Genomic DNA, 17,695 nt, shown 5'->3' on the forward strand with positions numbered 1-17,695 from the left:
TGTTCCAGTCCACATGGTCCGCCCCCCCCCCCCAACAACCTCCCCAAACCCTCTGAATTCACAACACTTAACTGACCGTACCCTGGGCACAGAAGCCTTCTGATGTGTCTGGAGGTGTCTCATGTGGTGACTTACTTCCTAGGTACATGAACAGAGGCAAGTCACGTAACTCTGTTGAGCTTCAGATTATAAGATGTGAACCACAGTATGTGGGTTGTAGAGCTGCTCTGAGGATTGAGATGACCTGTGCTTGGGGTGGAAAGCGGGGCCCTTCATGTTCCCTCCTCTCCCCTCCCCTCTGCCCTTTTCTAATCCTCTCCACACAGGGCCTGTCTGTGGTAGCTGCTCAAATGTGTGGAGTCTGACAGTCTAAGCCAGAAACATGTACTCATCCCAGAGAGATGGGGGATTCAAGCAGGCCTGTAGCATGCGACCCCTTTACTTGGCTGACAGACTTGAGGAACCAGCAGAGGAAATACTAGGTGTTACTCCAATCTGGACCAACCTAATCTTTGGGGGAGTCAGAAGTCTCATGGTGACCCTAGCCCCCTGGTTCCAGATGAGCTTCTCCAAGGGCCGGTATGGTTGTCAAGCTTTCCCTGTGGCTGTTAGAGCACAAATTCCTAACACTCCAGAGGCCAACCCAGTAAACACTTGTGCACAGAATACAAATACAGTATCATTTTATTCAAACACAGGCAGGAACAATGACCTTCAGAGCTGGGTAAAAACAATAAGTTAAAAGCATGGTTAGAATTTCAGACAATCAGATAAAAAGTTCGAAGGAGGTAATTTCCCCCTCCTTTCCTACTGATTAATTCAACACAGCATAAAAATAATTTTATCTATAAAATACCCTTATTCGCAAGCAAATAAACTGGAAGTGGTCCTTGGATTTCCCTGGCTATGCCCGATGCCCAAACTCTCCACCCACCTTCCCCAACCCTTAAAGGCAAAAGGGCCCATCATATTCAGGGAGAGGGTAGGCTTGTGTCAGCAGCAGGCTCTGTGGAGGACACGGGAGGAGCTTCCCAGCTGAAGGATATCTGCTTGGGTCCTCTCGTCAAAAGATGGTGGGCCACTTGGGCATTGGAATCCACTGTGTCCCGCCTTTGCCTCAGGAAGCTTAAGTCCTGGCAGGTGGACACGGCCCTGGTTTGGGATGCTCCTCTAGTCTGGGGTGACTGGTGTCCAGGGACTAGGCTGGTGGTGGTCTTAGGGCTCTCACAGCCCTGAAGGAAGCTGGACAAGGCTGAGGGTGAGTGGGCGGGTCGTCCTTCCCTCAGTCTTTTGGGCTGTATTAGTCCTTCTGCGAGAATTGGGAAGAAAATATCCGTGCAATCCTGCGAGTTTCTTCCTCAGGCAGGGTGGGCGGCAGCGAGCTGGGTCTGGGGCGACAAGGCCTTTGGGACAGGGATCCTCTGGTGGCCTTGCTCTTGTCCTGGAGAGGAAGAGGTCAGCAAGGTTAGCACTGCGCACATGGCACAGCCTAGAGATGACTTTGACTCCTCTCGTCTTTCGCTCCTTCGGCTAATGCTGGTATAGAGCTGGCGGATTCACAAGGCACCTTACACACCTGAGTGTGTGTAAGCCTCACCTCGACCCTGCAGGCTGGTATGTGGTTCATGGATGGATGAGCAAACGACAGTTCAGGTGAGATAAACTCAGGATATACACACCCTCACAGAGTAGCAGAGCTAAGATGTGAACTGCTGCTCAGACTCCTCCTGTGCCTCTGGAGGAGGGGTGGTCTCCTCCAGCACAGGGGTGGTCTCTCTCTTGCTGCACGAGTCTAGGCAAGTCATTTGTCCTCTGAAATGTGGGTGTCCTGTGTGTGACCTGCCAGGTAACGTGAAGCACATACCCACAGCCCTGCTACCAAACATTTCCCTGTCTCGGGCTGATGGCTATCACTAATCCCCTCACCTCTAATATTTATTTATTTGGCTAAACTGGGTCTTAGTTGCAGCATGTGGGATCTTCAATTTTCTTTGCTGCAGCATGCAGGATCTTTTTTTTTTTTTTTTTTAGTTGCAGCATGTGGGGTCTAGTTCCCCGACCAGGGATTGAACCTGGGCCCCCTGCACTGGAGCACAGTCTTAGCCGCTGGACCACCAGGGAAGTCCCATTAATTCCTCCTTTAAGGTGAGTGCTTTTGGCTTATGGCATTGTGGTCCTTTGGATTCTTTTATGCTTCATCCATTTGTTTAACCAATCCTTTATTTCTGTGCTGGGTTCCTGCCCTGAAGGAGCTTGAAGGATACAGGAAAGCCACCCCAGGCTGGTGGTGGAGAGTAAGGCCCTCGGGCGGAGGTGGAGGCCTGGCAGAGGAAGAGGCAGGTGAACTTGGCTGACCTCACAGCATGCAGTCTATCCCGTGGATGGGTATCTCCTCCCTGCCCCCACATGCTGGACGCACACTACCACTCCCTAGGCACCTAGAACCAGCTTGGTGGAGATCCTAGAGGTGGAGACTTTCCCTGCTCCTTAGTAGCTCTGCTGATGGGAAGCTGAGGCCCAGCTCCAGCTGCTTCTGGGATCAGTATACTGAGCGGCCCTTCTTTCCTTCATTTCCCCACTTTGTTGTCTACTGTGAGAGGGAGAGACCAACCGTTCCTGACCTCCACAGCTCAGAGTTGAGCTGGGAAGACAGAACTATTTCAGGAGTTAAAACAGCAGCTTGGATATGATACGGGGAATGGCAGTCAGGCAATCCTGAGGGTCTCCACCAATCTGGAATTCTAGATGCCAAGGGAGGGCACACACCCTGACAAGCTCTCAGCACCGAGAGGCCACAGGTAGGGTCTCTGCTGGAGAACTGAGAGCAGAACGTAGCATGTGGCTGGGCATGTTCAACAGAGGTGAGAGCATACCGCTCCCAATCTCCCAGACAGGCCGAGGCTAAAAGGGGAAAAAGGAAACCCACCCTGTGCTGGTGGTACCTGCAACCCCTGATGCCTCAGGCCAGGGAGACCAGCCACCCAGCCACTGCCTGAGGCCTTCTCCCTCCAGACTGAGTGCTCCTGCAGGGCATGGCCGGAGTCTGGTGCTGTGTCTCCCACTGGGACAGGCCTGAGACGGGAGACTGAGAGCTTCTGGACCGGTGAATGGGTCCAGCCACGGTGGCCAGAGACTTCCGTTACCTGGGGAGGAGACTGCCTCTTGCAGCGAATCTCCTTCATTTGTTCATTCCAGAGCCAGTTAATGGCTCAAGCTGGAGGGGAGACAGATGCTGATGCACCCCTCAACCACAGAGATGAAGCTCAGAGCCTGGGAGCACAGAGAGAAATTCATGACAGTGGGAAGGACGGGGCAGCTTCAGACAGAGGTGGTACCCGAGACACACAGGGTTTCAGCCCAGCTGGGGTGGGGGTGAGGTCATGCCATTGGAGGGAGCAGCCTGAGCGGGGCCTGTACCTGCCAGCTGGGCCCACATCTGTGAACCAGCCACAGGCAACCTCCCAGTACTCACACCCGGGCCCAGTAACCTGCAGGGGCGGGGGGGCTTATCTGCAAGGCCCAGACCCAGGGACCCGGACAGGACGGGGCTTGGCTCTGTGTCCTGGGCAGAGCAGAGCTATGGAAGGTCAGCAGCATTTGGCTTATGTTGATCTCCAAAGGGTCTAAAATCGTCCTAACAGTAAAGTTTCCTTCTTTATCAGGGCTGCTACCCCAGGACATACAACGTTAGAGGGGCTGGGCAAGCTCCTAGGCTCTGAGCTTCATCTCTGTGGTTGTCGGGTACATCAGCATCTGTCTCCCCTCCAGCTTGAGCCATCATTGGTTCTGGAATGAATGAAAAAATGAATGAGGTATTTGCCGCAAGAGGCAGTCTCCTCTTCAGATAATTGGAAGCTGCCTAGAGGAGGACCGGAGAAGGCAATGGCACCCCACTCCAGTACTCTTGCCTGGAAAATCCCATGGACGGAGGAGCCTAGTAGGCTGCAGTCCATGGGTTTGCGAAGAGTCGGACACGACTGAGTGATTTCACTTTCACTTCTCACTTTCATGCATTGGAGAAGGAACTGGCAACCCACTCCAGTGTTCTTGCCTGGAGAATCCCAGGGACGGGGGAGCCTGGTGGGCTGCTACCCATGGGATTGCACAGAGTCGGATACGACTGAAGCGACTTAGCAGCAGAGTAGGACACCCCTAACTATTCCTCACTGGAGCTCTGGGGGCACTGGGAAATTGTCACTATGGCTATGCTTTGAGGAGTCTCAGCCTTCCTGGGGAAGCAGGAGGAGCCCATATGGAAGCAGGATCATCAGACTGAGGATGTAATATGGGGGGTGAAGTCCCTGCAAGGGTCCTTTCCAGAAGAGGGACTTAAAACAACATGAAGGTGGAATCTGAACAAAGCCTGTGAGAAAAGATGTTCCAGGTGGAGGCTCAACTTGAGCAAAGGTGTGGAATGTCTTTGTTGGGAAAACAGTGGGGACGGGCCTGGCTGACTGCAGAAATGGAGGGCAGAAGACAAGCCCAGAGCGGGGGCTACAGTTCCTGAATGTCTGGGGAGCAACTGACCATACTGCCCTTGGACTTCTCAGTGGTCTGTGTGTTAAGCCTGGCACTACATCAGGGGTGTGACTGTCCCACCCAGTCTATGCAGGCCTGCCATTAACTTCTTCCACTTCCAAATATGGAGACCTGCTCTTTTCTGGGCACCTCGACACCCAGGCCATGAACATGGATAGGCCTTTCAGTCTGTTGTTTGAGACTGAAGTCTCAAAGGAGTTTCAGTGTAGGCAGAATTCCACCGGGAGAAAATAAAGCATCAGGGAACAAGTAAGGAACAGTGGTGGCAGGAAAACATGGGGCCTCCTGGGGCTCCTCAAAGTGAGGAGCTGGGTTCTCCAACCTTGGCCAGGGAGCTGGTTCTAGTCCTGGCTCTACCACTTCTTAGCCAAGTGACTTTGGGCAAGTCACTTCTCTGGGCCTTGGTTTCCTCATCTGAGAACAGATCAAGATGAGCAGATAATACAAGAGGAGCTGCCCTGTAACCCAGGGACTTCTCTCGGTCCGTGGCTTCCTGTTCGGCCAACTCCCTGTGATGCAATGCCTTCTCAGAATGCTCCAGCCCTCTTCTTTGGTCTGAAATGTGATCTGATCGAAGCCCCTGTGGTCTGGGTTCCCTCCATCCAGTCCCCAGATGGATGTCCCTAAATAGGCCACATGTTCCCTGGAGGGTGGTGGGTGCAGGTGCCCCCATTTACCCCTGCTTCAGGGTGTCCCTGGACCTTCTCAGAGGGGAGGTGGTAGGGTGGAGTGGAAGGGACACTGGGCTACAGCCAGTTCAACTGCCTCACTTGCTTGAGGCCAAAACGCTCTCTCTCTGGGTCCTGGTACCTTCGTTACCAAGAGAACTCCCCTTCCTTGCCCCACGTCTACTGTGAAGCTGAAATACAATTCAGACATGACCAAGGCTCTGGTCCGATATGCCATCCTCTCAAGGGAAGGGCTAAGTGGCACCAGAGCGGAGAGCAGAACAAAGACTTGCTGCTCTCACTGCACTTAAGGTGCAGTGCGAGTGGCTGCGGCGCCTCCCAAGGCAAGCCCAGCGCTGGCCACGCTCCCCTCCTACCGCCCCTCACCAGTGAGCTCCTGGGCCTGGCAATGGGGCTGAAGTCGCTTTTTACTCCAGAGCAGATCCCTTATATGACATAAACACTGACTCAGGAGCCAGAAGTAAAACTTTTCAAAGAGCTGAAAACTGAAAGTAAACAGCGCCTGGTTCTGGCTTGGATGGCGCTGCCGAGAGTTGAGCGAGGCTCAGCACTGCCGCCGCCTGTTCACCTTTCACCCCCTTGGCTGGCTGCCTCCCCTGGGGCGGCGCCCAGAGTCCCGTCTGAAGGCTGAGACTAGGACTTCCTTGTGCTGCAGGAAGTAGCAGACTCAGCAGCTGCAACTTGGAGCAGGGGGTAAGTTAGGACAAGATGCGCAGGCCGGGGGCCCAGCCCTGACAGGCAAGTCCTAAGTCTGACTGGGCCTGGCTGCAGCATGGCGGGGCTCCATGCTCTACGGGCCCCCTGTAATCCTGCTGTAGAGCTCTGGTCATGTGGCTCTCACTACCTATACACTCCCACCTTTCCTCACGCCCTGATGCCTCCCTCCCCTCCTCCGAGAAGGCTTCCCTGAAAACAGACCTACTCCACAGGCCCTGAGTTACCCCTCAGCCCAGACCTCAGTCTCCTAATCTGCACAACAAGGAAGCTGGGCTAGATCAAGACGCCTTAGCCTTCTGAACCCACGCCCCGCCTGGGGAAGAGGGCTCAAAAGTCCTGGTTCCTGGGCAGGAAAAGGTAAAGTGACACTCCCGGAAGACTCTGGCCGCAGAGCTGCTCAGGCAACTCCAGCCGAGCACCTGTCTGCAGCCCTGCAGGCCCTCTCCCTCTCGGTGCCTGCTGAATGCCTGTGGGCCAGGGCGGCCACCAGCCAACTGTGGCTGTGTCCCCTGACTTCTGTACACCCTTGGCCAGAGAGCTCTTCTCCTCCCTAAAGCTTTGTGCGGCCTTAATCAGAAATGCTTTGACCTTTGGGTCTCCTCCTGGGGTTCTGCAGAGGGCTAGGGACTCGGCAGCTGAAAGAGGGAGGCAATAGGTCAGGCTTTTTGCCCCAAGAGGGGCAGGTCAGCCAGGAAGTTCCCTTGGACTCCAACCATCCGGTCTGGTGATCTTGTGATAGGCTGGGTTCCTCCAGTAAGACTGTGTTTCTCTTAAATGGCTCTAGGCTGGGGAAGGAAAACCAAGGGACAGAAATATTATTTGAGCTCCTGGGAGAAAAGCAGCTGCCTCAGGACTCAGATAAAGGCACTGAAGCATAGAAAAGTTAGGTAGCTTGTGCTGGGTGACACAGCTAGAAAGTGGCAAAGCTGACTGAACTTAGGCTGTCTTACTTGGAGGCCAGGCACTTAACCGCGATACAGAACTGTGTGGGAGTCTTTGAGGGAGGCACGGCTACAAACTAGGTCCATATTGGCCCCCTCGACTGTGTGTGGGACCTCAGAAGGTCAGCAGCAGAGCCAGGAGCTCTCAGCTCCCCAGCTGGCCTGGAGCACCTCGATCCCTGTGATGTCTGAAACTGCTGGGTGGGAGGGGGCTGGGCAACTGAAGGCTTTCAAGGGGACACTTATGCCTGGCCTTGTCTTCCGCCTCCTATAGGACCCCTCATGATCAACAGCACCTGGCCCCAGGCCTGCGGTACTCCAGGGACTCAGATGACAGCTTGATTCTTGCCCTTCTCTTTTTCTCTCCTGACTGCTTCAACCCAGGCCAGGCCGATCTCGCCCCATCTCTGGCCTCTTCTCTAGCACATACTGTTTGTACCTCCCGGTTACCACCTTCTGTTGATTCTCTGAGAGGTTTCTTTTCTCCATATCCACAGCCTGCAAAGCCTTTCCTTCATCTTTGCTGACTTCTGCTCATGCCGCCCTACATGGCTCTGTCAGCCTTTCCCTGTACTCATTCTCTTTGTTTTGTTCAGGACTAATATAGGCTAAATGGCATTTGAGAAAGTCAGTTGAGTAGTTTGGTGGCCAGTGCCCTCCCTGAAGACAGGGTCCATGGCACCAGGTCCACCATTTCTACATCAGATAAATGAACTTGATGGAGTTGGTGGAACTTAACATATACAGATAAGTCCCCTGGGGAACTGTAAGCTTTGGCGGGTGTGGGGGTGTGTGGAAGCGTGGGGGTGAGGAAGGGGCCACAGCTCCTTCTCTACTTGTGTACAGAGTTCAGGACTTTGAAATTTGCTGAAAGATGTACATTTCAAGTTTGAGGCCCTAACTACTTTCCTACTCTCTGGCCTGCCTGTCCTCCGGTCACTTTGGGCTCTCCTAGTCATCAATGGTAAGTTACTGGAGGGTTCTGAGAGGAGGAGTCACACGACTCATCCCATGAGTTACTTAATGTCTTAAAAACTTGACAGGATACTGTATGCGGAGTGGGCTGCAAGGGGCAAGGGCAGAAGCAGAAAGGCAAGTTAGGAGGCTCCTAGGTGGGAGATGATGGCAGTTTAGACCAGGTAATGCTGGGAGTGTGAGCTAGGTCTGAATTTAAAGGCAGAGCAGCCAGAATTCCCTGGTGGATTAGAAATCAAGGCATCAGGGAGGATTCAATGGGTTTTGGCAGGAACAACTAAACCAGAAAGAGAGAACAGCTATTAACTGAGATGGAAAAGACTGAAGAACAGATTTGAGGAATACTCTGGAGCTGAGTTTTAGGTATGCTGAACTTCAGATACCTATTAGATATCCAAGTTGAGATGCTACATAGGCAGTCAGACATATGAGCCTCGAGTCAGAGGATAGGTCTGGGCTAACATGGTCATTATGAGTCTTCAATGTATAAATGGGATTCAAAGCCTTGAGATCAGACAAGGTCATCTAGAAAGTAAGTGTAAATAGAGAAGTTTAAGACCACATCCTGGGTCACCCCTGTATTCACAAGTAGAAGAAATGAGGAAAACCGGCAAAGGTGGCTGAGCAGGAGCTGCCAACAAGGGAGGAGAAGAACCAAGAAGCACTGATGCCTTAGAAACAAGTGAAGAAACTGTTTAAAGGAGAGAGATCAAGTGTATCGTATGCTGCTGAGAGGTCAAATAAACTGGGCACTCGGACTGAGTAACCAGTTTAGGAATACAGAAGTTTCTTTTTTGGACAACCTTGAAGAATCCTTCCATCCTCTGGAGGTAGAGTGTGGTAAAAGTCAATTACAGCGGGCAAGCCTGGTGGAGATGCAGTATGGGGAGGCACAGTAGTGGGAGGGTATGGGTATGAGTAGACTAGCTAGAAACAGCTATGGAGGAGAGGACTGGGATGAGATAATGGAATGGTGAGAAGTGAGTGGATTCAATGGTATTTAGGGGCCAGAATTAAAAGGTCTCGGTGATAGACCGGCTGTAGGTGTGGGGGATAAAGAGTGGGGGGGTGGGGACGGGAAGATGACACATACACTCTGGCAGGGTAACTACAGGATGGTGGTCGCATCTACTGAGATAAGGGATGAACGCAGTAGGGGCAGGTGTGCAAAGGAAGATAACAGGCTCAAGTTCTGGATGTGTTGAACTGTTTGTAACATCAACTAAAAGACTTCAGGATGCTGCTGGACCCACATGTGTCTACAGCATGGCAGAGAAGTCTAGGCTGAAAGTAAGGATTCGAGAGTCAAACTGTAATAACAACTGAAATAACTGAAGTGGTTGAGACTTTCCCAAAGAAACATGTGCAAGAGCAGAAGACGTAAGCCTGGGGCAAACAACGCATACATTAATGCTGTTGCACCCTCTACCTCCTTTTTAGGGAATCTGATAAAATTAGTTTGCCCCTGGCAACTAAGCAAACAGAATCAGATGTAACTATAAATAAAACCCAGGAGCTGTCCTGGTGAAGAGTTACTTTATCATAAAGAAGGAAGAGAAAGCATAAATAGCAGAACCTGACTGATTCATAAGTATCGGGTGGGCGAAAAGGTTTGTTTGGATTTTTTCTGCATGATGTTATGGAAAAACCCAAACTTTTTTTGCCAACCCAATAATTTCTAATGTGCTGCTGGAGTGTTCCCTGCCAGACCCGCCATCCTTCTCCCTCTTTTGCTTCTTGAAGAGGTGAAAACCAGAAGATCAAACAGTCATGAGGAAGGAGGGCTGAGAGCTCCCCTTACCCTCTCTGTGTGACACCTGGTTCTGTTCAGTACAACCAGGCTTTCAGGCCTCATAACCCCATCTGACAGATGACACCGACTCAGATCAGAAGATCTGCCGAAGGTCACACAGAGTCGTATCCGCTGTACTGTGGGGGATGGAGGGGAAATGCCAGCCTCACAAACGCTGGAGTGGAGACTGTCTGGGAAGCTCCTGGGTTCAGGTGCTCGGTTTCAGTGTGGAAGGACTAGGCCTTCCCTTAGATCTTGTGAAGCCAGGTGAGCTACTATATAGCTGTCCCAGGACACTGCTTGAGAAAAGTCCAGCTTCTCAAAGGCTCCTCTTCAGCCTTCAGGGCCTTAGGAAGAGGCAGAATAGATGGAGTCCTCAAGCTGGGGACACATGACAAGGCTCCTGCCCTCCCCTGTCTACCTCTCACTTTGAGCTGTTGACTGGGCTTGAACCCTAACCAAAAACAGAAGACAAGAAAACAGAAGCTTTCATCAAACAGGAAACTCTATTACCACATCTAACCCCATCTGCTTTAGTACCCACCTTCTCTGCCTGCATGGATGCTGCAGGGTGAGTTTTCTACTTGTCAAAAGGCTAACCCACATGTGCTCTGGATCCCATGCAATCTCTACAACCCAGGGCGTAGTTTCTCTATTCTCTTTCCCTCTCCAGCATCTTCCTCTTCTCTCTTTCTCTACTGGTCACTGTACTTGGCACTCAGAAAAAGCTGTAGCCTTTTGTATAAAAACAAAAAACAAACTCCCCATCTCAGATGCTACTCCACCGACTACTCTACACTTCTGATCCATAGTCATAGCCAAATCTATGGAAGAAGCTGGTGTCTCCATTTTGCCACCATTCAATCATTCTTAAAATTTAAATTACATATGATTTTGTATTTTCACTGTGTAACATACCAGAGAATATGTAACATATGTAAATTATGAAGCATAATAAAAATGAACATCTATAAATCTGCAACCCAACCTAAGAACTAAAGCATCGTCAATATTGTTGAATAGACTATGTGCTCTTCTTCCTCATCCAATCCCCTGCCTCTACAAACTATGAACGGTTGTAGTCAAACTGTTAAAAACCAGAGACAAAAATATTAAAAGCAGCCAAAGAACAGAGGTCATATAACATTTGAGGCAACAGCAATGAGAATTATAGTTGTTTCTCATCAGAAACATTGGATGTCAGTAGAATGTGGAGGGATAGTTCTAAATGTGGAGGGACAGTTCTAAATGGAATTACCTGGTGATCCCGTGGTTAGGATGCAGAGCTTTCATTGCTGAGGGCCTGGGTTCAATCTCTAGTCAGGGAACTAAGATCCTTCGAGTGGCCAAAAATAAATAAGTAAAATGCTAAAACAAACACAATTCAAGTTTGAATTCTATATCCAGTGGAAAAGAATGTTTGAAGAATGAAGGTAAAATATATTTTCAGCCAACTGAAGCTGAAAGCATCAGTTCCCCATAGGTCTGCACTATATGAAATTCTGAAGGAAGTTCTTCATGCTGAAGGGAAACGGTAATAGGCTGAGACCAGGGTGTAAAGGAGGAATGAAGCCAAGAGCATAGGATGGAGAAAATATACTGCTCCCAACACATCAAGGAGTGAGAGGCTCATAACCAGGGAGGATGGCCAACATCCTGATGTTGCCTGGGTCCTGGGGACTTTCAATGCTGAATGAGACAATTCTGGGTGAACTGTGACGACTGGCTATCCTAATTAGGACCCAAGATGAGGTCCTGAGGAGACAGGTGTTCTGAGAGCGGCACACAATGGAGTTTTGTTGTGGGAAAGAAAGAAAAAAGGCCGACTTCCCTGGTCATCCAGTGGTTAAGAGTCTGCTTGCCAATTCAGGGATCCCTGGTCTGGGAAGATTCCACATGCCTCGGGACAACTTAAGCCTTTGTGCCACAACTACTGAGCCCGTGTGCACTGGAGTTTCTCTGCAACAGGAGAAGCCACAACAATGAGAAACCTGGGCACTGCAACCAGAGAAAGACCGCACAGCAACAGGGACCCAACGCAACCCAAAATAAATAACAATGAAACAAGGCTGAGACTTATCTTTCTCAGAACTAGACGTGCCCTTTAACTGAAGTAAACATTCTTATATCTTTCCCTCCCATCCTTTGTATTTATCTTTAATAGATTACAGACAATAAGTCACCCAGGAGCTGGCATATCATGAAGGCAGAAACACAAAAGCAGGAAGAGCAGTTCTGTTTGGCTTGGACACAGTGATTCGAAGGCTTCCCTTCCTACAGGGCACAATTCACTGACATTTCACCCACTTGGCTGGGAGGGGAAGAGGGAAAGGAAACTAACAGGGTCTGCTTTTTTTCTCTAGGCTAATTCTTATCATTCTCTTATTAGGTAAGAATCATATTAGCCTGATGTTACTTCCAAAAAAAAAAAAAAAAAAGAGAGAAAGGCCAAGTCACCTGCCCAAGATCACTAGGCTACGTGACATTATTTCACTTCACAGGTGGTCTTGCTCTAAAGCTTGTGCTTGGTGCTGGACACGGCCCTGCTACGCTAGCGTAAGTGCTGATGTGTATACAAAGGACATGCAAGGGGGGATGCAGAGCAGAAGATGAACCAGTGACCTGAGCCAGGGTAGAAATAAGGCCCCAGAAGTGCAGAGCTCCTGGTGGGGACTGGCACCTCTCCTCCTCTAGGACAGGAATACATATCTGATAAAAACTGAGACGTGTGGGAACTTAAGACTGATCTATGTGCCAAATAAATGAGGTGTCCTTAAAACGGTGCTGGGGTAGATGAGGGAAAGGAAACCAGTGAAAGAACAGACATCTCTGTAGGACTACACCTCAGGTTTCCAGGATACTTCTGGACTGATTCCATCTGTCATCAAAGTAGGCTCTGGAAGAGCACAAAGAATGTTCAAATGTTAACTGCAACAGAAGACCTACAGAAAGAAGGTAAATTAGCTAGAAAAATATACTGTAAGCCAAATGTCATGATTTTAAAATGGTGCAATGGAAAGCACAGTTTGGAGTCATATGTTTTTCTTTACTGGTTAGGAGACCCTGGGCAGGTGAGAACATACTTCACTTTATATGTGTCTCAGTTTCTATAGAATAAAAACTACAATACCTTGTAGGTCTGTATGGGAAGTTGTGTATTAGTCTTAGTTTTCTCATCTATTAAGTGGAGATAACAATAGTACCTCTCTTGTTAGGTTCTTGGGAGAATTAAATTGGTTTATATATGTAAAGTGCTTAGAATAATGTCTAGTGCATAGTAAGCATTAAACAGGAGTTAGCTATTATAATTAACAAACAAGCTAATACATTTTGCTCACAGCATGTATTATTCTCTAAAATGGTTTTCAAAGCTCTACTATCTACGTCCTAGAGTAATGAAAATAAAATATAAACAAATGAGACCTAATTGAGCTTAAAAGATTTTGCACATCAAAGAAAACCATAAACAATGTGAAAAGGCAACCCACAGAATGCGAGAAAATATTTGCAGATGAAGCAACTGACAAGGGATTAATCTCTAAAACATACAAAGACCTCAATCAAAAAATGCAGAGGATCTAAACAGACATTTCTCCAGAGGGTACATATAGAAGGCCAAAAAGTACGTGAAAAGATGGCTCAATACTACTAACTACCAGAGAAATGAAAATCAAATCCACAATGAGGTATCTCCTCACAATGGTCAGAATGTCCATCATCAGTTCAGTTCAGTCGCTTAGTCATGCCCAACTCTTTGCAACCCCATGGACTGCAGTACTCCAGGCCTCCCTGTCCACCACCAACTCCCAGAGTTTACTCAAACTCATGTCCATCGAGTTGGTGATGCCATCCAACCATATCATCCTTTGTTATCCCCTTCTCCTCCCGCCTTCAATCTTTCCCAGCATCAGGGTCTTTTCAAATGAGTCAGTTCTTCGCATCAGGTGGCCAAAGGATTGGAGTTTCAGCTTCAGCATCAGTCCTTCCAATGAATATTCAGGACTGATTTCCTTTAGGATGGACTGGTTGGATCTCAAAAAGTCTACAAATAATAAATACTGGTGAGGGTGTGGAGAAAAGGGAATGTAAATTGGTACAACCACTAAGGAGAACAGTATGGAGGTTCCTCAAAAACTAAAAACAGAGCTACCAAATGATCCAGCAATCCCACTCCTGGGCTTATATCAAGGGAAAAACCATAATCCAAAAGGATACATGCACCCCAGTGTTCCCTACAGCACGACTTAAAATAGACAAGACATGGAAGCAACCTAAATGTCCAATGGCAGAAAAATGGATAAAGAAGATACGGTAGACATATACAATGCAATATTACTCAGCCATAGAAGACAATGAAATAATGCCATTTGCAGCAACATGGGTATACCTAAAGCTGATCATACTAAGTGAATTAAGTCAAAGACAAATATCTATGATATCACTTATATGTGGAATCTAAAAAATGATACAAATGAACTTGTTTACCAAACAGAAATAGATTCACAGACTTCAAACTTACGATTCCCAAAGACAAAAGGTGTGTGTGTGGGAGGGGTAAACTGCAAGTATGGGATTAACATACAGACATCACTGTTAATAAATATAAAACAGATAATCAACAACGATCTACGGTATAACACAGGGAACTCTACTCAATGTTCTCTAATAACCTATATGGGAAAAGAATCTGAAAAAGAATGTGTGCGTGTGTGTATATATATATATCTGAATCAATCTGCTGTATACCTGAAACATTTTAAATCAATTATTCTCCAATATAAAATAAAAATTAAAAAAGTCTTTACTGGACTATAGGTGAGATGACCTTAATCATTGTGACTGTATAACCAATAGAAATTTACTCCAAAATTTCATTTATAAATTGGGTGCCCAAATAATAAAAAGGGGAATTAAAAATAAAAGCTGCCCGAGGCAGTGGTTTTGTGTCTCCTCAGCAGAGTACAGTAGTTGGAAACACAGGATTTGAAACCAGAATGCCTGGGTTCCGATTCTGTTTCTACCACTTCACTACTTGTGTGAAGCAAGTTATTTTACCTCTCTGTGCCTCGGTTTTCTCCTCTTAAAACAGAGATACAAGGATGTACTTCATAATAAGGTTGCTGAAGTAAAGAGCTAACAAAGTGCTTCAAACAGTGTGGGGAACCTGGCCAGCACTGCCACGATCATTTTCAGCTCAAACACTGCCTCTTCAGACAGCTGTTCTTTCTCAGAGCATCCAGTACTCGTCACAATTGGTAAATACTTTTTCTTTACGATTTGTACTCCATTAAGACAGGGAATTTGCCTTATTTACTACTGTATACTCAGCACCCGGCACAATGCCTGATACAGCACAGGTACAGTAAATATATGCTGAATGATTTCAAGAAGTAGATGTTAGAAAGGTGAGGTGCTATGCCAAGGCAGAAAAGACAGCCAGGATTTGTACCAAGGTTCTAAGCACCTAACTTGGCTGCATGATGAATCATCTGTCTTTGCATCTCCTGCGTGAAGCTTCCAAAGCACTCAGTATGCATATCTTAGCCGAGTCCTGTTTTTATGCTTCTGTGCTAATTCTCTTATCTGTCATCTTAGCGAACAATGCCTTGCTCTTTACACATGTGCACTTCCTCACTTTTCCTGAGCTCCTTCACTGTTGTGCCCACAGGATAAGCTCAGCGCAAGACAGTGACCACCGTGACCACCACACAGGAGTGTGGCCGGGGCCACTCTGCATTCTGTACACTTTCACTGAAGAGATGACTCTACAGGAAACAGGTCGGCTGGGTATCCTCTTACCTGATCTGTTGTGGCGGGTGGTGGCAAAGCTGCGGAAATGGACAGCATCCGCAGGGAGGCCTCCAACTCCTGGGGAGGTAGAAAGAAGTTGGGGACCACAACGGGCTCTGGGCTGTAAAGGTAGTTAAGGGACACAAATACCTGGAAACCGTCTCCTGACCAGTATCCTTTGACCTCAACCACTCCTTTATTCCCCCAGCCCCACCCAACTTACTCCTGTGCATGACTCCTTTGCTCAAGTGGTTCCCTCTGCTGAGAAGGCCCTGTGAACTCCGTCAGGAGTATAGATATAGATATAGTATAGACACACATCAGTTTACACTTTATAGGTCAGTTCAAATCTCACCTTCTCCAGGAAGCCTTCTCTAAATTATAGCCCACAATGATCCCTCCTTCCTAGTCCAGAGCAGAGTCTGAAACAAAAGCTAATGCTTATTTAATCTCATATGATTCTCCACTTGTTTCCCTCAATATTTACTAAGCTTCTCAAAGGCAGAGGCACTGTACTTCCTTCAGTCACCTCACTAACTCCCTGGAGCCTGCATGAGGCTGACAGGTAGCAAGCACTGGATCATTCTTGCTGAGGGCCTGCTGGTCAGAACCTGACAGACAGGGTCGGGGTGGGAAGGCAGCTCCAGGGCAGTGCCTGAGGCTGGAAGGTGGTGCCGGGCACTGAAGGAGGGCCTGTCCCACGGGGTGTTCTGTGCTCACATCCAGAAATGGCTCTGATTGGGCACAGCTGACCCACCATCACGACGTGAGCTCTAGAAGGCAGGTACTGTACTTGCACTTCTCTGTATGCTCTGGGGATACCCAGTCCTATTGGTTCAAAGTGCTGATTGAGTTTGGGAGGGGACTATTTTTTTGGCCCCTCCTCGAGGCTTGCAGGATCTTAGCTCCCGACTAGGGATTGAACCTGCGCCATGGAATGAAAGTACCGAGGCCTAGCCACTGGACTGCCAGGGAATTCCAGGGAGGGGACTATTTTGATGGTCTACATTTTTGTTTCTGTTAAGTAAGCTAAGTATGGTTCTGATGCAAGCTGGTCTAATGCTGTTCTAATGCTAGACTTTGAACCTGGGGAGGGCAAATATGAGCTCTTTTTCATACTACATTCCTGTCACCTACTATAGTACCTGGGACACAATAAATGTTTAATAAATATCTACAGAATGAGTGGGAGTGGAGTTGGAGACCATGAAGAAAAGAACTCTTTAAACTCAGACATCCTCAGAGGCCTCAGTGAGGTAGGGCCTAGCTGTTGTTGCTGCTCTCACTGCTGGGGACTCTGCCTGAGAGTCGGTTGATACTGTGGGGAGAACAGCTCTGCTGTGAGGTGTTCTGAAACACCAAGCTCCCTTGCCAGCCCGGCAACCACCTGCCTTTCTAAGGGTCCTGCTGCTGCTGCTGCTGAGTTGCTTTAGTCGTGTCCGACTCTGTGTCACCCCATGGACTGCAGCCCACCAGGCTCCCCCGTCCATGGCAAGAGTACTGGAGTGGGTTGCCATTTCCTTCTTCAGTGCATGAAAGTGACAAGTGAAAGTGAAGTCACTCAGTTGTGTCTGACTCTTAGCAACCGCATGGACTACAGCCCACCAGGCTCCTCTGTCCATGGGATTCCCCAGGCAAGAGTACTGGAGTGGGGTGCCATTGCCTTCTCCTCTAAGGGTCCTACTCTAGCTGTAATCTGTCTCACATTAGATGGTAACTTCAGGCAAGTTCACATTTTGGGCTTGTTCCTTCACCTATTAGATGGATATAATAATTATACCTTTTAAGGATTAAATGATGTTATACATGCAGAGTGCTTAGAATGGCACCCGATACAGAGCATGTACTCAATGTCAGCTGTTCCTGTCTCCTCAGTTGAGAGGGAAAAGTTACCACTGGTTTCCTCCCTCACTGAAACCTGCTTTCCATTCCTACCTCTGCACTGTCCTCCTAACACAAAAGCCAGAGAATACACGTCAGCCCACTTTCTGCTGGATCCACCTTACGCATCCGGGTGCTGACCACCACTCCCTGAAACTGCTGCCCTCATCTCTTGACCAGCCCTCCTCTGCCTCCTCTGTGCTGGTCTCTGCTCCCCCTGCCCTCACATGCTGGTGATCCTCCGGGCTCTGTCTCACGTGGTTCTCCCTGCCAACCTCGTCTGTTTCTAGAGACACTGACCTTTATAGCAGAGTTCCAAGCTGGCATGTCCTCTTCTCTTGGCAAAATGCAAATATGCAAAATGGAAATCT

At 48.5% G+C, this 17,695-nt stretch overlaps 1 protein-coding gene and 1 long non-coding RNA gene across 9 annotated transcripts in view; one reads left to right on the forward strand and one right to left on the reverse strand.

The window, feature by feature from the left end:
• The window catches only part of LOC121816635 (uncharacterized), a 64,296-nt gene that overhangs the window by 33,929 nt on the left and 12,672 nt on the right, over nucleotides 1–17,695 (forward strand). Inside the window, exons 2-4 of the long non-coding RNA XR_006056281.2 lie at nucleotides 2,032–2,145; nucleotides 14,743–14,908; nucleotides 15,322–15,431. This is a non-coding gene — a long non-coding RNA (uncharacterized LOC121816635). The remainder of the gene's footprint in view (nucleotides 1–2,031; nucleotides 2,146–14,742; nucleotides 14,909–15,321; nucleotides 15,432–17,695) is intronic.
• C2CD3 (C2 domain containing 3 centriole elongation regulator) overlaps nucleotides 667–17,695 on the reverse strand; it is a 121,515-nt gene continuing 104,486 nt past the window's right edge. For 4 of the 8 annotated variants that reach the window (XM_060400008.1, XM_004016315.6, XM_060400009.1 and 1 more), the window contains 2 exons: nucleotides 15,453–15,564; nucleotides 667–1,441 (listed from right to left, as the gene is read on the reverse strand). In XM_060400008.1, coding sequence (XP_060255991.1) covers nucleotides 1,301–1,441; nucleotides 15,453–15,564 — 253 coding nt within the window. In that variant the 3' untranslated portion in view covers nucleotides 667–1,300. The remainder of the gene's footprint in view (nucleotides 1,442–15,452; nucleotides 15,565–17,695) is intronic. The other 4 variants (XM_060400012.1, XM_060400010.1, XM_060400014.1 and 1 more) reach the window with 2 other exon arrangements.

This window comes from Ovis aries, chromosome 15, assembly GCF_016772045.2.
Source record: "Ovis aries strain OAR_USU_Benz2616 breed Rambouillet chromosome 15, ARS-UI_Ramb_v3.0, whole genome shotgun sequence".
NCBI classification, from domain to species: domain Eukaryota; kingdom Metazoa; phylum Chordata; class Mammalia; order Artiodactyla; family Bovidae; genus Ovis; species Ovis aries.